Source organism: Pseudopodoces humilis, chromosome 5 (genome assembly GCF_049639895.1).
Source record: "Pseudopodoces humilis isolate 2021_Gansu_Grassland_sample_001 chromosome 5, ASM4963989v1, whole genome shotgun sequence".
NCBI lineage: Eukaryota > Metazoa > Chordata > Aves > Passeriformes > Paridae > Pseudopodoces > Pseudopodoces humilis.
The window spans coordinates 41,473,396-41,498,316 of NC_142204.1; the positions used below are offsets into that span (position 1 = coordinate 41,473,396).

Sequence of the window (24,921 nt, forward strand, 5' to 3'; positions counted from 1 at the left end):
TAAGGCCTTGAATAGCTTTATTGAAATCTGTATAAATAAACATGCGCATTTCAAATGTAAACCCAAGTGAACTCAAGTGCAGACAAAATTTTAACCTCTGTCATGCAGGAGGTTAGTTTACATTTAAAAAAAAACCTCAAAGCAGCTTTAAAATACCAGGATGAAACACCAGTTTTAATATCAAGGTATAAAGCAAAGCCATGTCCAACATATCTCATTTATATCCTGGTCAAATGCAATTTTTTAAACTTTTTAATGCTAACATAAATAAATAATTTACCAAAATGTGCACTCACAGAGTGAACTTTTATTTACAATACACAATTTATAACCTATTGTATTTGATTAGTTCAAGTGAAGAACATCATACTTTTTGCTTTTTTCTTTTTTAAATTTTAAACAGTGGGACACAAACCAATTCTCCAGGTAGTAGATATGTGACATGTGCCCCCACATTTAAGAGCCCCTCTCAAAGGCAGTATTGTATGCAAATCAACAATACATTCTTCCAACTAGATCAATGGGAAAGCAGCAAATCAAAAAATGTTTCAAACTGTCACACTTATTTTGGCATCCTGGACCCCTGAACACAGTTAACTGAAATCCAACTTGGAGTTTGTATGCCTTGTATACTGTACAGGTTCTGACTTGAACATGCAAATGCCAATTCTCTTATGAGTTACCTTTTCAGATACACTGTAAGGCTATGGTGAATTCCATCCGGAATACACAAAGAAAATTAACAGGCCGACCTTTAAAGTGATTTTGTAAATGAACAATTTAAAGGCGGGTCATATTGAAAAAATTCTCAACTAAGCCTGATACACAGTCATTGCTATGGATACAGAATACTATTAACTCTGGCCTTAACAGAGTAGTTTGCAAGCTGTCAAACTACAAAAACTGGGGAAAGAGAACTTATAGCACAATTTAAATTTTGGACTGTTATCAGATAAAAAATTATGCATGTCTTTGAAGCAAGGTAACAGGAATTATGTCTGCAGAGTAGATTCCAACAAGCAACAATGGATACTTACATTTAATTGAAAACCCTTTTTGTTAATGCAGCATGAAATCCAGAACCTGTTCCACAGCAGAAGAAAGATGAACGTAATATTCTGGATGTTCCACTATGTCACAAAAGGTTAAAACACCTTTTTCAAGCTATTTCTTCTATTGTGACCAAATTAAAAAGAAGAAAAAAATAAAAACTGGGAGACACAAAAATTCGGTGTTTCAAGAAAACTACTTTAGGTATTTATGACATTTTTACTTGTAGTCTGTTGGCAGCCTAAGGAACATGTATATATTCATCCAGAAACTAGACTTGGCAGTAGTATTCTTGCAGTACTAGGAAAGTAAATGTCAGAAGTCCACAGATTTAATATTTTAGTTATTAATTCACATCCAAAACAAAAGAAAACATAATCCATCAGAACAGCAGCAGAAAACTTAAAAGGGGTTTATTTGTGATTTCCTATATATACCTTGTGAATATGAGACTGTAAATGCATTAGAGACAATTTCTGTTTAAGTTTTTATTGTTTCACTTCAAGTTCTGCACATATTAAAATGTAATAAAGATTTACATTCTATTATCTGAAACTCCCCATCTCAGATTTTTATTCTTAATTTGGTGGGCATTTTCACTCTTTCAATCCGTATCCCCAGCAAGAGAGTCTCTTTTATGGCTTCTAGTTCTTCCCATCAGTTAGTGTGCATACAATTTTCATTTTCTATATCATTATCATTTTCATTGCTGTCTTCATCACTTTCTAGTGGGATGCCTGTGGCAGCTGAAGCACCTTGTTTAGTTTCCCGGTCAAGTGGGAAAAAGCCAGTTCCACTGATTGTGTCCTGTCTCTGGTAGAAGAGCACATACGCTGCTTTGGACTGTAAAAGAGGGTAGTAGAGTATGTTCACGAGGCTTCAAACAAAACACTTACAATTTACAAAACATTTACAATCCAGGTTACTAACTTTTTCTTTGCTTCCAAGTATACAAGGTAAAATTACAAAGAAATCCAGACTGTTTATGTAAGTTATTTTTGCATGTTGTAGTAAAAGATTTTTGGTTTGTATGGTCCTTTGAAAGAACACAAACTACTGCCTAAAAATTTAACAAGTTTCATGGTTTACTCTTCATTTTTTCTGCCCTGACAAGAAAACACCAACAATCTCAAATTTGGAAACATAAAAGATACTTGCCACTATCTGGTCCTCACTTGCAGTGGACACACTACTGTCATCGAAGTAGTACCATTTTCCATCATCCTTATTTTTTGCAAAAGCAGTATCTAGGACAAGAAAGTACAATGTCTCAGGATTTTTTATCTCTGTAGATGTAATACAATCAGTTGTAATACACAGAGTGTGTTACTGTCAAACACTTCATATTTAACTAACTAAACCTCATTATCACTACTAAACATCTTTAACACTATTTTTAGCAGAGAGTTTAATCACTAACATTTGCCTTCTAAAAACAATGTATACCGAAAAAGACAGTCAAAATATAATCCCTCAATCATTTTTTCTCCTTTCAAGGAGAAGCACAACAAACAAAAATACAGACAAGCAAGACAAAATCAGTTTTAAGAGTACAATAGCTCTTATTTCACAATAAGCATTGTTAGAAGTATCAAAGAACCCACAATTACCCTTGAAAGCTCATTGCATACAGATTTTTGTGTTAAAATACTTGTGAAAGCATTTCAAGGGAACAAAAAATAAATTGTCCCTCAACTGTTAAAAAATACCATTGATTCAAAGTGATCAGTACTTCAAAGTCAACACGGAAAGCAAGCTGTCACCTAGAATGATGACACTTGAAATCAACTTACAGTGCCCCCCTCCCATTCCTCCATAGTGGTTGGAGACAGCAATCAAGTTGTAGCGGCAAGGCCCTGCATTGGGATTAATGAGGAACTCTGACATGTCCAAGTCACTGTTAAAAAACAAAACAAAATAAAATAAGCAACAAAACCCAACCAAAAGTCAGTCATGTTAATAGCATTTTTATCCAGTTTGGTGGTCTCAGAGCCCTTTATATGGCCTGGAAAGATGTACCAGGCTACTCTGCCAGTGCATCTCTTTCACTCTGCGAGAAATGGAACAGGAATCAGCAATCTTCCATATTTGTACATTATTATTATTATTTTGCCAAGTTTACACTTTTAACCCGTAAGTGTTTTGTCATTAGTTTACTGGATCCTCTCATGGAAGCTGAGAGCAAACCCATTTTATGTAATTGCTGTATTAAAACACATGCCCCTAGTCATGCTTTCACACTTCTAACATAAAAATATTTCAATTTCTTACTTTATTGGAAAGTCAACCAATGTATCCAACTTGTCCCTCATGTATCTGCTGTAGGAAAAGCGCTTCAGATGAACTACCAGTACGGGGGGCAGCGACCACAAGTCTAACTTCTTAGTAGCTTGCTGATGTTCTTTACAGTTTGGACAATACCTAAAAGGAAAACATCAATTTTAAGTAACTGTAGTGCGTATGTATGTTGAAATACATTACTGAAGAGAAAGTCACATGCATGGGAGGAACTGAATGAGCAAAAACCACACACTTTTCACCTTCTGTTACTAATGCCATAGATATCCCTTCCAGTTTAAAATGTGCAAGTGTGATCCCAGTGAAGGTCAACATAATTTTAAAAACAGAAGCAGCATTCCCCAATATTGGATTCTCATCTCTTATATCCCTGATCAGATCTCTGTATCCTTGGTTAAAACACAGCATTCTTCTTTTATATTTATTTATATTTTATATATAAAAAAAAAAGATCAAGCGTTATGAAACTAACCATAAAGAAAAGTCCAAAATAACAGACAACTGTGGTTCTTTCAAGTTTCAATTTCCAAATTCATCCATCCACCCAAATTCTATCCCATCTATCATATAAAATCAGGTAACAGTGACTACTGGAACCTGGAAAAAGTCATTACTAGAAACCTCCCCTTTTAGCAGGCAAGTATTAAACAGGCTATGACTTAGAAATTTCTGTTCCCTGCAATGCATACTTCAATCTTTCAGCAACTAATGCTCAGGGAGGAAGATAAGTAAGAACGAATAGAAGCAACTCTTCTGTGAAGTAGTTTATGCATATTCTACACTTTGGCATCTAACAAGTCAAAATCTAGGGGGGGAAAAAAAAGAAAAAAGATGAGCTCTAATTAAAAGACTGCACAAACGGCTTTAAATAGCAACATCAGAAAATGACAAAAAATTAGGAGAACTGTAAGGGCAGGCTGGAAATGAAAATCTGTTTTCCCAGTTGGCTTAGAACATGTAGAATACAAACAGTGCTGGACTAGGGATGATGAACTCTTGTAGATTAGACTTGTGATGACCTAACAAATGAAGAAAAATGTGATTAATGGCCTCCGGTGAGATGCATCTAGTAGTAGCATCTACTATAGTAGCAGCCGCTTGACTTCTGCAGTTGTATTTAGTAGTTAAAATACTCTGCTTAAAATGTGCTGCCAAAATGGAAGTGCTTCACCATACCTGAGTTAAATGGTATCTCAAACAGTCTATCCAGTGATGTTGTATATCTAGTGATATATATCTAGTGTATATCCAGTGATATTGTATAATCTAGCAAACCCAGAAAAAAAAATGAGATTTTGTAAGTTAAATCCCTACCCTGCACAAATATAGGAGACACTCTGGTGACAATGTTTGGAGATCTCCAAAACTTTTAGGTATTTGCAGAAGAAAAATTGGCAGACTCTTTTCAAACTTAATTCTGAGCTTATAGGTGTTGATGAAAGATTGTTATCTGCTAGAAAACACCTGGAAAAAATGATCTTATGGGAACATACTGTAATTATGAATATTTAGGTATGATTCTGAATTATAATCTAGAAGAACCATTAATAGAATGAAAGTCTCTGCCAAAAACCTAATGGCTAGAACATGTGTTCTACAGACATCCCCATCCCATAAACTTGCTGTTTACGCACATCCCTATTTCATGTATCGATGCAAGGCAAGTTATGTATTTGCATAAAGAAACTACAGTATGCATCAACCTCTCTCATCTCAGAAAGGAGTATTTGTTTAAATAACTGCACTGAATTTGTCACAATATTATTCATTTGCTGTCCATCACAGTCCACACACTAGAGCACCTTATGTACTGACCCTTCCTCTGAACTGTGAATGTGTTAAATGTCTTCCTTACAAATATAACCTTCTGTACATGGTAAAAATTTTGGTTAAGTAATGGATCAAAACAAAGCATTTTGAGAATTTTCAAATATGTTTGAAGTAACAAGATTCAAAATACCATTAATTAATCAACTACTTGCTAACTATGTTCAAGTGTGGTTTTAATTAATTTTGAGAAATCCACCATAGAACATAATTTTAATTTTTTGTGCTTACCATGGGTCTTCAGCACCTAGTTTTTCCTTTGTTGTGAACAGCTCAATGCAATCTTTTAATTTCACAAAAGGCTTTTTGGGAGGCTTATATTCCACACTTTCATGTTTTTCAAAATCCTAAAGAGAAGTATTTCTTGAGTTAAGAGAACAAATGAAACAAAACTCATTTTAGTGATGTCGTCTTACTATAAACAGTAACTACAAAGCTCCTATATATGGAAAAACTGATCAGAAACCATTCAAGTAAAAAGTTTCCACAGCTTCAGATTTACTTCCCAGTTCATAAGCCTCAGACTTGCTAATTACTCGGATGCATATACAAAGTTTATTTACAACAACATATTTACTAAGAATAATGTGAAAAAATGATACAGTTGTTTCTTCTCGTGAAGAAGACTTACAACCTCGCATGTCACACTAATTAAGTTGCATTTTTTATGTTTAATTGCTATTTGTGCTGGAAAAGGGAGCAACATAAACAGCTTACCTCTGCTGCACTATCATCAAAATATCTCTTCTTCAATTCAGGATCCCAATCCAAAGCAAGGAAAGATCTTTCTAAGATTAAAAAAAATGTTTTCTCTTATTTCTTGCTTTACATGAAATGGTATTAACTTTGGGCAAACACTCTTCAAAATAAATTAAACAACGCTATAATGAATTTAATACAAAGAACTGAAGCACATAAAATAATATGCCTTTCAAAAAGTCAACAGCAATAAGTATTAGTTATACAGAATTTACTATTTAAAAGAAAAATATATCAAACAGCACACAAAGAAAATGAAATGTGAGAGTCAGAAAAGAGTATCAGAATCAAATATTGCCCACTCTGTTCCCTGTGACTTACCATCAAGCCTAGGTTGCCTATCATCAAATCTAATATGCCTGGTATCATCTTTGATGTAGTTTATGTCAGTATTGCCTAAATTATTGAACTGGAATGTAAACAATCGCTTTTTGTGCCCCGTGAGTGGTTGACCTTTGCAAGTATCCTCAGTACACAATCCATTTTCAGAGTCATTGTCGCCCCCAACTGAGTCTTCTGACTGGCTGTTTTCATTCTCTGAGGGAAGTTCCTGATCCTGGCTGGATTCATCATCTTGCTCATCTGTCTCCATTTCACCTAAAGCAATCGGAAGAATAAAGAGGAAGAAATGAGACAGAGTGACAGTAGTTGAAAAACACTAGAGAGTTAACTTGCATTTCAAATTCAACACTAAATACTAAGCAAGTTTAGATAGTCCAGTCTTACTTGGAGATCCTTCTTCATGTATTCCATTTGGGCCGTTACCATTGATACCATGGTCCTTACAGCAATGCAGGGAACCTTCAGTGTCTTCACTTTCAGTACATGTTTTTACGTATCGGCTAAATGTAACAAGTGAAAGCAACAGTTAGAAGAAGCAAGGGATTGTTAAGTAATTTTCATTGTTCAAACTGGTAATGAAACTGTTATCCCAAGTCCTTGCTAGTGTACTGTATTTCTGCACTCCTTTCTGATTTACTCAGATTATCGGTTTTATTGCCAAACGTGTCTAGTTTCACAAGCACATACAAAAACCTGCTTGTACATGATTGTGTATTTTTGGCAGCTACTTCATCTGAGACAACTTGATTCTTGGTCTCACTCTCTGTCCAGAATTCATTTTTTTTTAGCTCCTCATTAACCATTTTACAAAGAAGGTTAAATCAACAGAAAAAGAAGAATAAATTAAGATTGGAGGTTATATGATTTTAATATCTTCTATATAACAACAGTAATCCTAGTCTAGTTTCAGAAAGTGTCTACCATGTACTTTTACAACATAAATTAGTATATAAACTTGAACAGTAGATACAGGAAGTATAACCATATCAGAATAACTGGAAAAGTTCCACTTTACCAAGATCTAACAAACAGCTAAGCATACAAGAGAATTATTTAACAATACAGATTGACTCTACTGTCTTCTCAAATATTTTTTGGATGAGGTCATGCTAACAAAAAATCAAATTAAAATCCCCATTAGTGGCTAAAATTTTATACTTAATATTCATCAGAAAGCAAATAAAATTAATCAAATCTAATTACTATGTTAGAAAGCCACATGAAAGTACATACCTACTGACTTCAACTATTATCATTATTCTTAACAAACTAATTTTTCATTTAGCAATAAACTTACCACATTCTTAGCAGCAGCAGGTTATACAGTTTATCTTCAGTATTGTTTCTAGGCACTGCTATGAGAAAAGGTTGACCAAATAGTAAAGAACCACTATGGCTGTAGCTAGTGTGCCTGCACTTTTCCCTTAAACAAACAGGAATTATGACTTGTTCTGTATCTTCTGTTCTATTGATAGCAATTTCAAATCTAGAAGAAAAACAATCAGAAATACAAAGAACAATAGTCATGGATATGGCTATGAAGGGGATAAATACAAAAATATCCCCTCCTAGTTTAATCTTTATCTGGTGTCTAGGTTTTAATCTTTGGCAAATAACAAGCTGCAAAGAGACATGAAGCACATTAACTACACTTACACATAAATGTCATCGCGTTCCATAATACTACTTAGATTTTCATCCATGCCAAATATCCTGTGGAATCTGTGATTGTATATATCAGTAACAATCATCTGAAAAGAAAATGGAGTATACACTGTTAAATCAGGTTAATACACATTAAAATGTTATTTGTTGTGCTTTATGTAAGAGATCACTCTTACCTTATCTGCAGCAACACCAGACAAAGCTGACAATGCTGTGCAAAGATCCAATATATTTCCAATTTTGGGAACAACTACTTTGTACTAAAAAGGAAAATATAATTTTAATTTCTTAAGAGAACAAATATATGTGAGGAAAAAACCTAAATGACACATGTTCAGCATACATCACGTATTTCTTTCATACTTTTGAAATTTATGGTGTAAAGTATGTAGATCAACCAACAAATTCCAAAAGCTGCTTCAAATGTAGTAGTTATCTGCACAACTTTACAAACACACACACATTGTATGCTCCATTTATTAGTTTATATAATGCTGGTTTTAATGCTGTTTTACTTTTTCCGTAAGAAGACTAACAGTACAAATTACTTAAGATTTGCATTTCAACAGTATCCTTATTTAAGCATTTAAATAGTATACATACTGTCAAAAAGATTATTAAACCTGGAATACAACACAAGTTGTTTATAAAGTATTACTAGGGAAAAAAGCAATGGCAGGCAACAGATTCTCATTTTGCATGCAAAAAGAACTTGATGATTAAAGTCAAAGAAAACCGCTCTGTGGCTTCCCTTATGCAGTGCATCTGCAGTTTGTAATAAAACTCCACACACAACTCTTACCTGTTATTCACATAATAAAGACAGCATTAATTAGAAATAAGCTATTATTAACTCTGCAATTAATTGTAAGTATAGCATGTATGCATTTAAGCTTTACAATCATTTTGACTCACAAAAAACTCTACTGAACTGGTACTCTTCCCAAACTATTAATTCCAGCACAACCACCTCACGTGATGAGTCATGTTCAACTACTTCAGTAGTTTTCAACTACTTCATGTCCCCTGTGCAACTACCGTGTGTCCCCTATTTTCACAATTAGATTTCTAGCAGACTCATCTCCCATTAGTTAATACACTTCCCTTCACCTTTGAATTCCCCAACTCATATTGCCTTGGAAAACTTTTTTCTCCCACTTTCCTTCTTATGGTACTGATTTCAGGTGTTAGAGCCTTTTTGGATGCCTGTGTAACTGCCTGTGTTGCATTTACTTCACTATCCTCATTTACCATATAAGGTACAGCTAGAACCACTTAATCATGACTTGGTTATGATAACCTTACGTACATTTTTTGATGACATTCTAAGGTGTGTAATATCACCCCCTTCCTAAAAAAAGGCAAAAGGGATACTCTTCATAAATAAATCTCACTTAAAATTTTTTCTTTTGACTATGAGGTGAGAGCACTGAAGAATTCGAGACTACCTAATATATTTAGTCTTGGGGGGTTTCTGCACCACTTATTTCAAATATTTGCCTCTTGTAATTAAGAAACCAAAAAGTTAAGTCTTACGGATTAAGTGTACAAATACTTCTATAAAAAACATAAAAATTCATCACAGCAGCTCTCAAAAAATTATGTCTGCATACATTTTAAAGATAAAGAAGCCTTATTAACACAACCATAAAGAAATTACCAATTCCTTCTTGTAACTGTACAAGGTATGTACAGTCTTCCTCAGGTATGTATAGTCTTCCCCACTTTCCTAAATGAGACTTCAGAACACACATCAGAAAAATAAAGCTTGTTGGACTTGCTTATGAATTTGCACTGTGTAAGGGAACTTGGGTTCATTGTAAATGCCTCATAAATCAAAGTGTTTGTACATAAATTAAGCAGCTTACCTGCATAGGCTTTGCAAGTGGATCCATTCTAACTAAATAAACTTCCAAAGTGCGTTCTTTTTTCATGGGTAATGGAAGTGTCAAGTAACAAAAGGGATCAAAGGTTACAGATATCTTAGCACATTCAGGACAAACTAGGGTAGATTTAAAAAGGCCATGAAATATATCTACAATGATGGAATCATTTCTCTTTAAATGATTTTCCCAGGCTTCTTCAGCAACCACCTGTAAACAAAGCATGACCTGGGTTATGACAAAGTAGTAGGAAATTAATATTGATATTTATTTGTAAAAGTCCTTGATACATTTTCAGTAACCACCTTAAACACAGTCAAGTCACTCCAAAGGACCCATAAGGAATGTTACTACTAACAGGTTAAAAGATGTATGCTTTTCCTAGGATAGAGATCCCGTCAGTGGTATTACATAGTCTGAGAGTGAATTTCAAGTAGCTTGGGGAAAGACAAAAGCAGATAAACCTAAAAATTCCATCTGAATTAACTTGTACTTATAATAAAAATAACAAAGTAAGAGGTTCCCTAAAGTAAGAGTACTGGAGAGAGACAGAATGCTGCATACTGTAGCTATAAAAATAAAAGAACAACAGAATGGGAATTTTTTTTTTTCCCCAACTGAACTCAGCATTGAATTGAACAAGATGGTCTTAATGAACTCTTAAAAAAGGCTTTACTATCCTTCCATCCCCCCTCATTATCTGAAAAATAAACAGAAATTTACAGTTACTCAAGATTTCAGTTTTAAAGTTTTGTCCTATTTACTAAAAATGCCTTCCAGAAAAAGCCCTGCATAATCAGTTTCCCAACTTTCCAGAGCATAATCATGTAGAAGTACCTTACAGCACAAAACTTTGACTAAAATGAAGAAGATCAGCTCCAAAACCCATACCTTGTCTGGTCTCCCATCTGCATCCTTTAATTGAATATAAGGCTTTTTCCTAATTCTGTTCAAATCCTCATGTAAACCATCCAAGAGAAAAGCCAGTAGCTCTTGACAATCTTGTTGCTGATAACCAGAAAACTGTGGTGCAAATCGTCCCACTTGTGTCTAAAAAAAAAAGTAAATGTAAAACACTTCTGGTACCTTAACTGTTAGAAAGAGAAGATACTTCTGAGATGCTGCAGCAGCACATGGAAAAGGTAAAATTCATAGCTGTAAAAGGTAAGCTTTTCAATGGAGACAAGAAGTCAAAACTAATTATCAAAGACCAAAGCACAAGGATGGTGACACCTACTGAAATACACATCCAAGTGTTTTACCAGTTCAATGAATGGACTGCATACTGTTAAAGAGTACTTCAAATTCTTTTTTGTGCATATTTCTCGAAGTTTTATATACTTAGAAGTACAAAACTGAAACTAACAATGTATATTCAATGTAATTTCCCTACTGACCTTAAATGCTCTTGGGGTAACATAGCTGTATTTTCCTGACCACATTTGCTTGATAAGCTCGGCATAAGACTTTGCTATTTCACCTCGCATTCCTAAAGGATTGTCAAAATTCAGTTCTTCTTGGTATTTATCATTGAGGAAGTACTCTGTAAGAGGAGGTGTGTTGCTCAGACACTGCAAAAAATAATACAGACTTTTTAGAACAGTGATTTGAATAAGTTCTAAACAAAGAATGTTTTAATTTTGTTAAAGCAGCCATAAACTATAATGTCTAGTGCCTAGAAGGAAGAGAGGAAAAACCCTAAACAATCTTTCCCAGAAACAAATAATGACTAAACCAAGACTGGCTACAACTGTCATTACAAGTTATGCACAGATAGTATCTGTCAAGGGCCTTGCTTCAAAATTTATAAAACAGAACAGTCAAACCAATCACAGCATGACAACATAATTTGTATCAGAGTTTAAAACAAACAAAGCAAGGTGTTTCTTGAGACATGCATGGCTTTATGAAACTTGTTGCTGGAAGTTGTAATAGATGTGTGAAGTGGAGAGTGCATACGTGCTTGGAAGAGAGAACCAACAGGGCTTATTAGTTCAAATTATACCATATTCAGAGCAATGTTTGAAAAAATATTTATTTTGGCAGGCGAGGGCAGGTGAGGATGCTTGGCCTTTTCCTTCTCTTTTCTAGTACCAGCTTATGGATGCTCTTGGAGGCAGCAGTCTACGCTAGAGGGACTAGACTTTGAATCACAGTGCTGCAGCCCTTCTTTTGTTCTTTTAAATCTTGTGATGCTGCTTAGAGCTGAAATTAGTCCAAGGAAAGCAAGTACCTTATTTTAGATTGAAATAATCAGTTATCCTCTGTACCAGTTTGTCTCTTCTCTCAGCATTTGAGACAGTAGGATGTAATCACTAAAGTATGATTTACAATTTCACTTTGAATTTTCTTGTGCTCCTCTTCATACTCCTTTAAACATATTTCAATCACTCAGGAATAATGCCCATGGCATGCCATAGCATATATTCTTAAGAGTTTGTTCATTAAATATTGTAAGCTTTTCTGCATTCTTTCCTTTATTAAAAGATTTGAGGAAAGGTCAAGTATTTCACCAGTCTCGTCTGCCTCTCTGTAAACAAGGGGAAGAGCTCCACTTATGCTACTGCATAAGATACAAGAATTAGACTGGAAGAATTGCATCTTTATTGAGTGGGGCAAAAAAAAGTTATTCCTATGTCTGCCTATCATACCTGTGCAATATTACAAAGCAAAACCAGTCACATGCTGTAGAGAGCTGAGTTTCATGCCTATATCAAACTCCTTCCTTTCTCTTCCTCCTCACCTAAAGCTTTCAGGATCTGTCAACACTGCAAAAAAAAATTCCTGGTATTACAGACCCTTTTGGACACTCAGGGTTGAAGAAATCTTATTTATCTCTTGCTATATAGCAAAGAGCTTTTGCTTCCAGTAGTGGTGATCCCAAATCCCCTTACCACACAGATCTGTGTTGTCTTCTGGATTACTTCTGGGCTGGTTTAGGAGATGAATTCAGTTTAACTGCTCAATCTAGTGTGAATGATGTCCAGCACAGGGAACCAAATAATGCAAAAAATAGTGTATTTTTCTACAGGTCTGTTAGTTGAGCATTATACAATGTCCTGACAATCTGGATTCTACCAAAAAGATAATTCACTAGTCTCTAGCTTTCACCTGATTAATTGGTTTTGTAACTTTCTCAGAATATTAATTAACACTTGTAGTATGAGTCAGGAAGATTACTACAGATAATTCCCATTTTTCCATTAACAATGTCCACATTACAACATAAGATGACACTGATGGTAGTACTGGAATGCATAAATGTCTATCTCAACACAGCAAGTTTTGAGGTATAGAGCTGACAATTTTTCTAAAATATCAGATACCAAAATTTTTTAAGAAGTAGCTGCTAAAGGAGTGAATGAACTCGGCCACATATGCATTGATCTTTTCAATGTGACTGACAAAGCTAGATGATTACATATGTTTATTCTCTGAAAAGGCTGAAAATGGAGAATTATTTAAGATCATGATTAAAGTCAGAGAAAAAAAAGCATCCAGAAGCCAACGGGAAGGGAATCCTACATTCTTATTTTCTCATGTGATATGTTGTAGGTTATCAAGGAAGCCTTATGAAAAGCGTCTATTAGAACCAAGACAATCTACTGGACAGTTAAGTTGCCAGATTTATGTGTCCTATTCAACCTAGTGATTTGGGGTTTTCTGCTTGTTTCAAAACACAGATAATAAGTAAACTAAAAGCATACCAAGAGGTGAAGAATAATAGCAGCCAAAATAGCCAAACAAATACAGCAGAACTATGGAAAACTGTTTGTGAACTAAAGAGGTAACAGAATGGAACTTCATTTCAAGTACTGCTGTCTCTACAAGTTTTCTTTAACCAATAAAATTTCTGTAAAATTCTCTGAACTTGAACTGGTCATTTAGTGAAAAGATCATGGGAAGTACAAAATAGAAGGCAGAAACTCCAAAAGACAAACCACAGCAGAGAAGGTTAATCTTCAGCATGAAAAAGGTTAAAACACTGAAATCATACTTCCATATTACATATTAATAACCTGGAAAAAAGTTATTAGGATGCACAGGAAAATGAAGAAGAAAAAAGTCATTATTTTTAGTGTTATGCACACATGCATATATATGCATATCTGTGTATACATGCACATCTCAATGCTGCAGCCTCACTGGAATGCTGTACAGAATATTAGCCTACAACAACGTTTGCAAGTCTACCTGTCCTATGAAATGTTCACAAAGGGGTAAATATAATAATACAAACAGTCAAGTCATAGTCTTCTAAATCTCTGTGATTTAAGTATGGAATCTTTCTGATATAAGAGTTTGCATGGACACAACTGATAAGAAGAAAAAAAAAAAAAAAAAAGAAGAAAGAGGGCCACCAAGACAGTCAGTGGCTTAGAAGGACTTGCCCTGTGAAAAAAGGCTGAAGCATCAGGGCTTGTTCAGGCTGCAGAAGAGACTCTTTGAGGGATGCCCTAGAGTGGCCCTTTAATACCTATATGGAAGTTAAGGGGAAGATGGAACCAGGCTCCTCACAATGGAAAGTACTAGGAAGAAAAGAAACAATGGACATGAGTTGAAACATGAGAGGTTAAGAATAAAAGGAAGAAAGTTTTCACTGTAAGAACAGTCAAGCAGTGGAACTAAGAGGCTCTACCTTCTTGGGAGATTTTCAAGATCCAACTGGATAAAGCCCTGGGAAACCTGTTCTGACCTCAGAGCCAACCTTCCTTTGAGCAGGAGGTTGCACCAGAAACCTCCTGAAGTTCCACGAATCATCCTATAGTCCTAAGGGAACAAGGAAACATTTCTTCACACCCCATATGGAATATTGCACAAAAATAATGATAAAAATTAACTTCCAAAATAAAGAAAACATCACTACCCATCATGCCACTGAACTGAGGAAATTAAGAAAGAGACAGTAGGATCATGAATTGAGAAAATGAAAATTGAATATTCCTCTATGTGTCCTGGTTCTTCAGCTTCAGGTACTACTTACTAAGAATTTTATGCAAGGGACAGTGAAATTTAATATTTCAGCTTTCTAGCAAGAGCTGCCAGACTGAAAGAAGATACAAGTCATAGAAGAAAAAGTGATTCACTTTACATGTCTATCCTACTTTTGTCTGTATGCTACCAGACATGGAAAAAGTGCTTAGTTAATATGCTCCTTTAATCCAAACTCCACATGCCTATGGCAACTGAAACAGAGCAATAAAAACAATTTCAGGCATTGGTGAAATATGCTATCTTTTGTCTAGGTAAACTCACAACCATAAGTAACTTTAGAGGGAATATTATTCAGCTTTCTGAAGAAAGAAAACTTCTGAAATACCCATTGCAGAGCTTGTTCAGAAGTCAGATATATATAATCACACTGATGGGAAAAACCCATAAAAATCAACGTCTTGGAAAAAAATGAATGTTTTTAATGAAAACATTTACTTTTTTTCTTATCCTATTTTTTTAATCACAAAATGAGAATTTTGGAACCCGCAGGAAAAGAAAAAAACTCCAAACCTTTCCACAGAGCTCTAATCTGTAATGTCCCACTGAAATAGGAAAGCAATACTTGGGAAACATCCACAGGTGGCAGCACAGCAAAGCTTAATGAGACTCATTTTTTCTAATTTATTTTCTGCCTAGAATATAGCTATGTACCTAAGTGAATGTGAATGAAACATCTGCTTTCCAAATACTTTTTGTGAATTAGATATTATGAATACTTGAACACATATTTAAAAAATCTACACAGTTCCTTTTGTCTTTCCTGTTTTATTTCATGCTTGGATCTGCAAAAGCAGATATTTAGGCCCAATTAGAAAACATCACGCCTTAGGTGTTTACCCTGAAATAAAATAAATACATGGAATACTCCCTTCAGAAGAATCCAAAAAAAACTATACAGAAGTTCCAATACAACCAAAATAAGAATACTGAATTATTGCTTCTTTTAAATTAAGGAACAGTGGGAATAGAACAGCACTTGGGAGACACACAGTGGTATTTTAACCTTCATGGCCTTACTCTCATTCAGCTTCCAGCTGTCTCTAATCCCACAGAGGATCTTGCGTATCTCTTCATCATCTGTCCTCCAGTTGTCCTGAGCTTCTTAACACTGAAAACCCCTACTTGGAAGGGCAAAGGTCTCTTCACAATAATCACTTAGAAGGATAAAGGGGTAAGCCTAACTTTACCTACAGATTGAAGAACTACTAAAGAACTTGCAATAAAATTTAAGACATTGCCAGGATTTTCACATTTCTGCCTAGTATGTTTACAGGGTAAGAAGCTTCACGCAAGTTTGTCAGACTAAGGAGAACAAGCTGTGAGAAGGAATTGTCCCTCTTTGTCAAGGAACACTGATAATAGCTCTGATGCAAACTATCTTCACTGTACATGAGAGAAGATCAAAGAGAAGCTGTGTGAGAAATGCAGTGGCTTCTGAAGCAGAAATGGCTCCTGTGTGAACACTCAGGGGCCTCAATGCTCCCTGGAAAGCACAGAGATCTGAGAAAAGTGGCAATCGGCTGGAAAATGGATAAACTAAACTCTGCTTCTGTTGAAGGAAGATCACAACCAGCATGAACTGAATGGAAGAGATCAAAGCGGAGCTTTTGGTACATTATTGGCACATTAATGGAATTGAACCTATTATTTCAGAATCGAATACCCTACAGTAAATGATTTTTTTAAAAGAAAACAGATTTATCCTGATAAACAACTCTGTATTAAGTACAATTGTGAAGGAATACATCTTAGGAGGATAAGCAAGATAAAGTAGATGACCAAAGCAGATCAGAGAATGACAGAATAATTGAGATTAGAAGGCATCTCTGCAGATTCTCTGGTCCAACCCACTTGTTCAAAGACAGGTCAGCTAGAGCAGGTTGCTTGAGACTCTGTTCAGATAGGTTTTCAGCATCTTCAAGGATGGATGCTTCACAGTTTCTTTGCAGACTCTATTGCACTTTTGACAAACCCCATTTTAGAACAAAGTTTCCTGTATTTGAGAAGTGCCTATGCTTCAGTTTGTGTCCACTGCCTCCTCTTCTTTCAGTAGGCACCGCTGAGGAGAGTTTGGCTTAGTTTTCTTTACTTTGCTCTACCAGGTACTTCCAAAAAACAGTAAAACCACTCTGGAGGCTTCTCTTCTCCACGCCAAACAGCCCTCTCTGCCTCTCCACACCGCTCAGATGGTGCAATACTTGATCCCCTGTGTGGTCTCTCACCAGACTTGCTCCAGGATATCCCTAAACTCTCTGGGGAGCCCAGAAGTGAACTCAGAACTTTGGGGGTGTCTCTCCAAAGCTGAGTGGAAGGAAAGGATCATGTCTTTCAGCCTCCTGGCAATACTTTTCTTAGTGTGGCCCACAATGCTGTTGCCTGCCTTGGCCACAGGAACACATTGCTGGCTCTTTGTTCAGCTTTTTCTCCAGGGTCTGGGCTGCTTCCCTGCCAAGCTGCTTTCCATCCAGTCACTGATCCCCTACCACCGTGTGTACTGGTTCCTGTGGGTGTCCCCCCAGGCACAGGGCTTTGCATTTCCTTTGGCTGAACTTCATGAGGTTCCAGCCCATTGAGGTCCCTCCGAATGGCAGCACAGCCATCTGGTATAGATAGCAATTCCTCACTGCGGATTTGTGTGATCTCTAATTGTGCTTGAAACCTGTACTCTGCTCCATCATCCAGGTAAATGCACCCAATATGCCCAAGGAGAATTCCCTATTTTGCCATTCACATACTATTTGAGACCACCTTTTCATTACTTCCAAGACTAAGACAGATCAAAACATGTTCAGAGTGCTCTGGCCTCAGGCATTACAGCCAGAATAATCCAATGCTACTTTGATAAAAATAGGACATGAAATTAATTGCAAATTAGCACAGTGAAATGCATGCTTTCTATATAAATAAAAAAAGATACAAGTGGTGGCAAGAAGACTGAAGCCTGTGAGACCTTAGTGTGTCAAGAACACATCATACTTTCACTAAAAAGCACTTCCATGGATTTCTTAGATAACATTAAACTCTGAACAGTACTTTCTTTGAGACATACAGTAGGTGAAACTGAAAGATACTTTAAATTTCCTTGCTAAGAAAGCCACTAAATAATGCACTTGAAAAAACACACCTTTGAGGACATATTGAAGTTACCATGCCAAACTGATAGCTACACTGCTCAATAAACACCTCATTTTCTTACTCAGAGCACTGGTAATCAGTGTTTTAGTAATCAGCAAACCTGTATTTATTAATTTCCACTATAGTTTCTCAGAACTTATTTGAAAACTTAATTCTCTAGATGTAACTGAAAACCAATGAAGTCAAAGCTGATATTATTTCAAATGCAGACCTCAGAATTAAATCTGTTTAACACTTTGGGATAATGATGTGACATGTAACAAGTTTGTTATGCTGTGTAAGACTCCTAAAGGCAACAATTCATGCTTAGAATTCTACCCTAAAAGGTTACTTTTGAATTACATGTATGTAAATCAAGTATACCAGTTCAATTAAGGTTTGAATAAGTAATTTAAATTATCCTTATTTAATCAGCATAGCTTGATGAACAAGGTAGAATCATAAAAAACCTTCCACTTTGTAGTAGGAATATTCTTTGAATTCAACTTATAAAACGTAATTCTGGTTGATGCACTAGACAAAAACACATGCGTTTCTTTCCAACAGCATAATGATTTATTAATCAAGAGAGGTTATGTGTAGCATTTTTAGTTAGAATGGACAATGCAAAATGTGTGTCCTTCCCCCTTTCAGTTTAGCCATCTTTTGTGTAGCATGCTAAAAAAATATTGAATTACTTTCTGCACTGTTCAACTTCTCTTCAAGTATCCTCATGGAAACATTTTTAGAAACAAGTTTAATTTTATGGATGCCTTATATCAATAAGTATGGAATAACCCTATATACCAGTAACAGGTAGGGGCTGACTGGCTGGAAAGCTGTTTTGCATCATATGACCCAGTGGTCCTTTTCTGTGGAAATGTGACCCTGCTACTCATCCCCATGGGAAAGGTATCCAGCTGCTAACTGGGCTGTATTAGCAACTGCAGTCAGAAGCAAAGGGGAGCAAATCACCCCCTCCATTTGGAACTTGTGAGGCTGCTGCAGGAGCACTGTCCTGTTTACGGCTCCCCAGTGTAAGAAAGAGCAGAGAAAGAATACCAGCATGGTCAAGAGGCAGAGCAATAAACAAAGAAAGGCAGAGCTGTATGCACTAGTTCGACCTGAAGAAGGCAAGACTAAGGGGAGAGCTTGTGGCTCTCTGCAGCTACCTAACAGGAGGCTCCAGAAAAATAAGGCCAAATTATTCACTGATTGTCAACACCAAGAAGGAACAGAAGTATCTACACACACTATGACACTCTGGGACATTTTTAAATTTGAATAAATTTCAACAACTTCATAAACTTAGCTTACAAATGTACCTGAAATTCCTTTTTTACTCCAACAGGATAAAGAAGAAATGCAACATTTGTGTTGTGTTTTTGGGTTTTCTTTTTTAAATTTATAATAAAAGGAATCACAAACATAAGCCAGGAACCCTTGTAATGACCAAGGAGGAAAGGAGGATAACTCTGCAAGCATACTTGGTCAAGATCTAATATTTTCATACCCAGCAGGAAATATGTGAACAAGAACTTAAATACACATACAGTTTTTTGACAGAAGCCTGCTCTAATGACAAAAGCCGAGTTCAAGATCTAAACAAAAACCAAACCAAACTCCTAGTTTTGACTGTTAACTATTCTACAACTGCAGCTTCCATTTAAAATTAAAACAGTAAGGTTTCTTCATCTTGGTAGAGGAACAGTACATATACTAGTATTTCTCTTGCATTTATAGTAAAGAAACAAGCTAACACATTCCTGTAAAATATCCATGAAACAGCTATTCCAAGAGGAAAGGTCAAAGGACAGTATTTTCCAAGGCTCCTACATGTTAACCTGTGCAATAAAAGTACATAATGAGTCAGAAACAAAGACCCAGTAAGCTATCAGTCATCTACATTTTTACACTTTTTTTGGTACTACAATCAGTACTCAAGTGCATTTATAAAGGAAAAGGCAGTTTTTGTGACATATGTGCACGGCAATTAGTACAAAAAGCAAAGAATCCCACTTTGAGTTGACTCATGTAGAACACTGGTCAAATGTCTTTCTGACACTGATCATTATAAATGCAGCTATATAAATCAACTTTTAAAGTATACCAATAAAGATGTATTATTTCTTCACTTTTAATCCTATCCTGCTACTTTGCAGATATCTTAATATTAGTTTTGAAACATGACAAAATAACAAGATACTATTTCCAAGTAATAACACTAGCTGATGTTATTTTAAAGTACGTACCTGAATTGCTGAATTCATGAAACATGTATTCCCCAAGTTACTCAGGCCACACAGGCCTGGCTGCTCATTGTGTCTTCCTGGCTCTGAATAATCATAATTCTTATAAGCCGTATATGATGGGAGACAATAATTTGAATTTTTCACACTGTAAGAGAACAAGACATCTTTCACAATGTATACATGTACTCTACAGTACTTCAAAGCATACAAGTACTTTATAAACGTAAATGATTAAAAATTTTAAACTAACTTTTGCAAACAAGTAAAGATTTAAAACACTTAACTTCTGTAACATCAATAATGTCAATTTAGAATTCTCCTGTGCAAACAACCAAAATCAAATGCACTGCAGTAACTGCGATTATTACATCCCTACCCCTTTTTTATAGGAGCAGCTTCACAGCTTACTCTATTCTTCATTGCTCCATCATATTTAAAACACTCAGACTTTAGACACCACCAGCAGCAATCAATCATTTATGTTCCTTTTGCATCCTGCTACTGCAAGAGTGAGGTCGGTGGGAATGGGAATGCAGAGTTACAGGTGAAAGCTGAGATTTCCAAGGCCACTGTGGCATAGCTGCCTCACTGCATCAGACAGTCTATTTATAGCTTCCCTGCTAGGACAGCACAATCCAGCATGCAAATGCAGAAAAGCCTTGAGAGGTAAAGGAATGCGCAAAATGCCTTGCAACAACTTCAATATAAATCTGTGCTGCATCTGGTTGGAGAAACTGCACAATACTGAAATAGGTAAGATGATGATATTTAAAACAACTTCTTTCCAGATGAAATACAAAAATACCAAATATAAACTAACCCTCAAAACAGTAAAGTGAGCATATCTGGGAACAGTAGAAAGGCAAAGAAATCTTCTAAGAGGATGTTTTGTAATATGTTAGAAAAAACCAAGCAACAACGACCACTTTAACCATTTCAGGCACTGATCATAATGAAATCTGTGTGACAGCAGCTTTGGCTAAAGTTCAGGAGTATTTCTGCAGCTACTAAGCACCACTCACATTAGAAGCAACATAAACAAAAATTTGGAAGTCAGCTGCTAAGAATGATAAGGAAAAATATGCAGTGCAAAGAATCAATCTTGATAAATAACTGAGATTTGTAATTGCAAAAGTTGGAGGATGCATGTGTCCAGTGGTTACACTCCAGCCATTACTCCTGAACACTTTCATGCTCTTTTACTGAATTCCAACTATCTCCCCAATGCACAGTTACTCACTTTTCATAAATAACTGTTGTTTTTTAAATCAAGTTACCAAAAATTTCAAACAGAAGGGGATGAAAATTTCTTCTTCTTTCCATGGTCTTAGAAATTTGTGTTGTTTATAGCTCCACTGTCCATAAAGCTACTGTTATCAAACTTTTACATCTCCCCATTTCTTTTTAATAGCTGACTTTCCCATTAGTCCTTCCCTTTTCTATACATATGCATTTTCTCTGCTCTTGTTTGCCTCCAAACTAGCTAAGAGGTATTGTGTTCACTGGTCATTCTCAATTAAAAAAACCCTATGAAGTTAGTTCACCTGCATATGAGAGATCCCTAGGAAAAACTACCTTCAATCTCCCTTTGCAGCTGCAGCCCAGTTACTGTAGTGAACAGTGAACTCCAATTCCCTTAAGCTGGCAAGCCTTAGTTCCCCCAGGAATCAAACCCACAAGCTTGCCACTGGTGTTAATGCAACCCCCGGAATACAACCAACCCAACAGTGCACAGCAGTAACAGAAATGCACATGTACAGGGTACACAACAAGCTTCTATTTTCAGTCTTGCTTCCTTCCTACTGGTGTCCTTACCTGGCTTACAGAAAACACTTTTCAGTTGCATTACAAAGAAAGAAATCTCTTTGAAATTCAGGAGATGTAGAGGTAATGAACAAATTGAATTTAATTCTTCTGGGGATTTTAATTTTTATTTCCTTCTCTGCAGCTTTCCCCCCTTCACAAATTGCCAACTTTGGAAGGACACTAGGAAGCTAAGGAAATGCAACTGGTATTTTGGGGCTGTAGCTTATTCATTTGAAAGATATTCTCAAATTAGCTGAGTACCATGATGACAATTTAGTTCAAGATAATTGCAGTGCAGATAGATGCAGTGTGCATTTGCTCTAAGGGACAAACTGTCAGTTTACTTCTCAAAAGGGAAAGACATTTATGAGCTCTTTCATCTTCTACACTGGCCCACAGAAATATATTCGAGGGAGTTTAGAGATTAAGGTTACCACTCATCCTGTGAGTCAGGTCTATTAATACATTTTTCTTCCATGGTTCTATGGTATTTTATCAAAACATACCCTACAAAACACTTACTACTGTTTGCAAGATACTAGGAGATGTCTCTTTACAGTTCCATCAGTATGCAAACTTTTGTTGTGGAAAAATTATTTTTTATATACATTACTGTTGCTTTGCTTTTCATGATTTTGAACTGGATGAAAAAGAAATTATTATTGACAGTCAACAGTAAGTAGCTAACAATGGAAAGCAAGTAAAGATGCAAGTCTACATTAATTCAATTAAAACAGAAATATCCTAAAAAAAGTAACTTGCAATAACTGCGTGTCCCCAGGCCTCCAGCTGCTTTTCCTGCAAAACTCCCTACTATGCAGGAAAAAGCAGAGGGGTAGTATTAGGATAAGCCAGTCAAGTAAGACCAGTAACAGAAAGAAAACACTAATAGTTCTTAGAAAAAATTGCTTCACAAAATTAAGGCAAGATTTGAAAACATAAAACCATTTTCAGACCCTTGAACGGAGTTCTTGAAATGGCAAAAACAGTAAAAGGAGGTTTCCAAATCACATTTTATTATCTGTAAATCTATAAATCCTGAACTGCATGTGCTAGATCTGAAATTACTTGTTTGTTCCATCTGTATGTGCCTTTAAATCTCAAAGCAGCTTTCAAATGGTGATGATGAACCCAGAGCACTCATTGTACAGTTAGAGTTTGGTGAAGCATGTATTTTGAACAGAGAAGACTGGAAAAGCATCACTAGTTTTGGAAAAGACATAATTTGACAGTGGAATGCCATGTACTAACATGTACCAAGTACATGCATAAAGGAATTTGAGTTGCAAGAATGAGCCGAGAAAATTAAAAGTTTGGAAGACTTACAGTGTGCTGTAATATTTCAACCATTTTGATATACTGCCTCTATCTATCTGTATCTATCTATATCCATCTATCTATCTATCTATCTGCCTCTTTAAGAAACCTATTATCAGGTTTTATCAGACTTCAGAAATACCTGAAGCAGCAGGAGAGGCCCATGCCACTTCATAAAGATTACTGTCTTTATTTTTGTTCATTATCATTGTCTGGAGAGCAAAAGATAACATTATACTCTATTTAAATTGCCTTTGTTATAATATTTGGTTGTGTGTCAGGTGCAACATGAAGAAACTGTTTCTAGAGGTAATGTAACGTAGTTAACACTTCTACTACTTAGAATAAACATATTGAAATATACCAAGCATATGAACAAAGCTGCCAGCTACCTGTCTTGACAGGCAGACACGACACTACTACTTGATGCAAACAGGTCATTTTAGGAGCCTAAAGCAATGGTTACAAATGAAGGAAGGCGAACAACTTTTCACTTAATTCCCCAGGCAAAATCCCTGATCAGGTGCTTTTAATCCCCATCCCATATAATTTAAAAAACAGCATATGTAATATGAAATGTATTGCTTTATTAACAGCAATAAACAGAAATTCTAATACGACCTAAAAGATGCATGTCTCTCCCTGCTCTTCTGAATCCACTAACACTTACTATGCTAATCCTCCTACATCATTCTTTCAACAAGATCACCTGTAAAGGCAAAAGAATGTCAACGATCCATTATTTGGAATCCTCCATTCCATCAAATGCAAACTCACATTTACAGAAATGAAGGTTTCAGACTGGATGAAATTTGCACAAGCTATTTCTGGTATCTAATGTATGACTACCTCAACACAAAATTAAGTATCTACCAATTTGAGGCTTACTCTTACACAGAACACCTCCTAGATTAGAAAAACATTACAGAAATGTGAACCATACAAAGAAATCTGATTCTTTCAGATTTTTAACTATTTCTACTCTATAGGTGAGCTCTAGTAATTGCAAAAGCAGGCTTACAATAACTAGCATATATGACCATTAATACATACAACCTGTTGTTTGATTTTCCTGCCTTATAAATCATATTTGTCAACTAAAATTATCTTAAAAACAAATGCTGGTATTTCCTTTAGAGTCACAGCATCTCATGCTCTTAAGGAGATGCCAACAGATCCTAAAAAGCCACAAATGTGTAACTTCACTAATGTACTAAGGACAATGTGGACCATGAGAGGCAATAAGGCAGGAGCATAAGCCTGGAAATCCAGACAAAGCTGACATTAAATGGTTAAGCAAGAAAATAATAAAGACAGCATTAATTAATGAAAAATAAGTATTTTCTTAGACAAGGAAATATTTGCAAGAAGAGTGGAACATCCTTAACACACAATTATATAAGAGAATTAAATACAGAGATACATCTTTCCATTTAGTATTTGAAGCCAAAAAGTCTTCATGCTAAAGTATGTACTTTAAAGTACAAAGTATATTAATGGATATGATTTCATCACTGAACATAGACTCTGAGGTAAGTGCTGCTAAAGATTCATCTGCATTACATCTTATATTAAATTATAAATTCATGATTTATAAAATATTTTAAAGTCAT

The 24,921-nt window shown here is 35.6% G+C and overlaps 1 protein-coding gene across 3 annotated transcripts in view; it reads right to left on the reverse strand.

Annotated features, from left to right (window-relative positions):
• The window catches only part of USP15 (ubiquitin specific peptidase 15), a 61,437-nt gene continuing 36,516 nt past the window's right edge, over positions 1 to 24,921 (reverse strand). For all 3 annotated transcript variants that reach the window (XM_088055072.1, XM_005519308.3, XM_014248976.2), the window contains 15 exons: positions 20,186 to 20,330; positions 11,222 to 11,395; positions 10,716 to 10,874; positions 9,810 to 10,034; positions 8,118 to 8,201; positions 7,933 to 8,027; positions 7,574 to 7,762; positions 6,661 to 6,776; positions 6,256 to 6,531; positions 5,893 to 5,963; positions 5,407 to 5,522; positions 3,322 to 3,471; positions 2,844 to 2,947; positions 2,209 to 2,297; positions 1 to 1,893 (listed from right to left, as the gene is read on the reverse strand). In XM_088055072.1, coding sequence (XP_087911198.1) covers positions 1,708 to 1,893; positions 2,209 to 2,297; positions 2,844 to 2,947; positions 3,322 to 3,471; positions 5,407 to 5,522; positions 5,893 to 5,963; positions 6,256 to 6,531; positions 6,661 to 6,776; positions 7,574 to 7,762; positions 7,933 to 8,027; positions 8,118 to 8,201; positions 9,810 to 10,034; positions 10,716 to 10,874; positions 11,222 to 11,395; positions 20,186 to 20,330 — 2,179 coding nt within the window. In that variant the 3' untranslated portion in view covers positions 1 to 1,707. The remainder of the gene's footprint in view (positions 1,894 to 2,208; positions 2,298 to 2,843; positions 2,948 to 3,321; positions 3,472 to 5,406; positions 5,523 to 5,892; positions 5,964 to 6,255; positions 6,532 to 6,660; positions 6,777 to 7,573; positions 7,763 to 7,932; positions 8,028 to 8,117; positions 8,202 to 9,809; positions 10,035 to 10,715; positions 10,875 to 11,221; positions 11,396 to 20,185; positions 20,331 to 24,921) is intronic.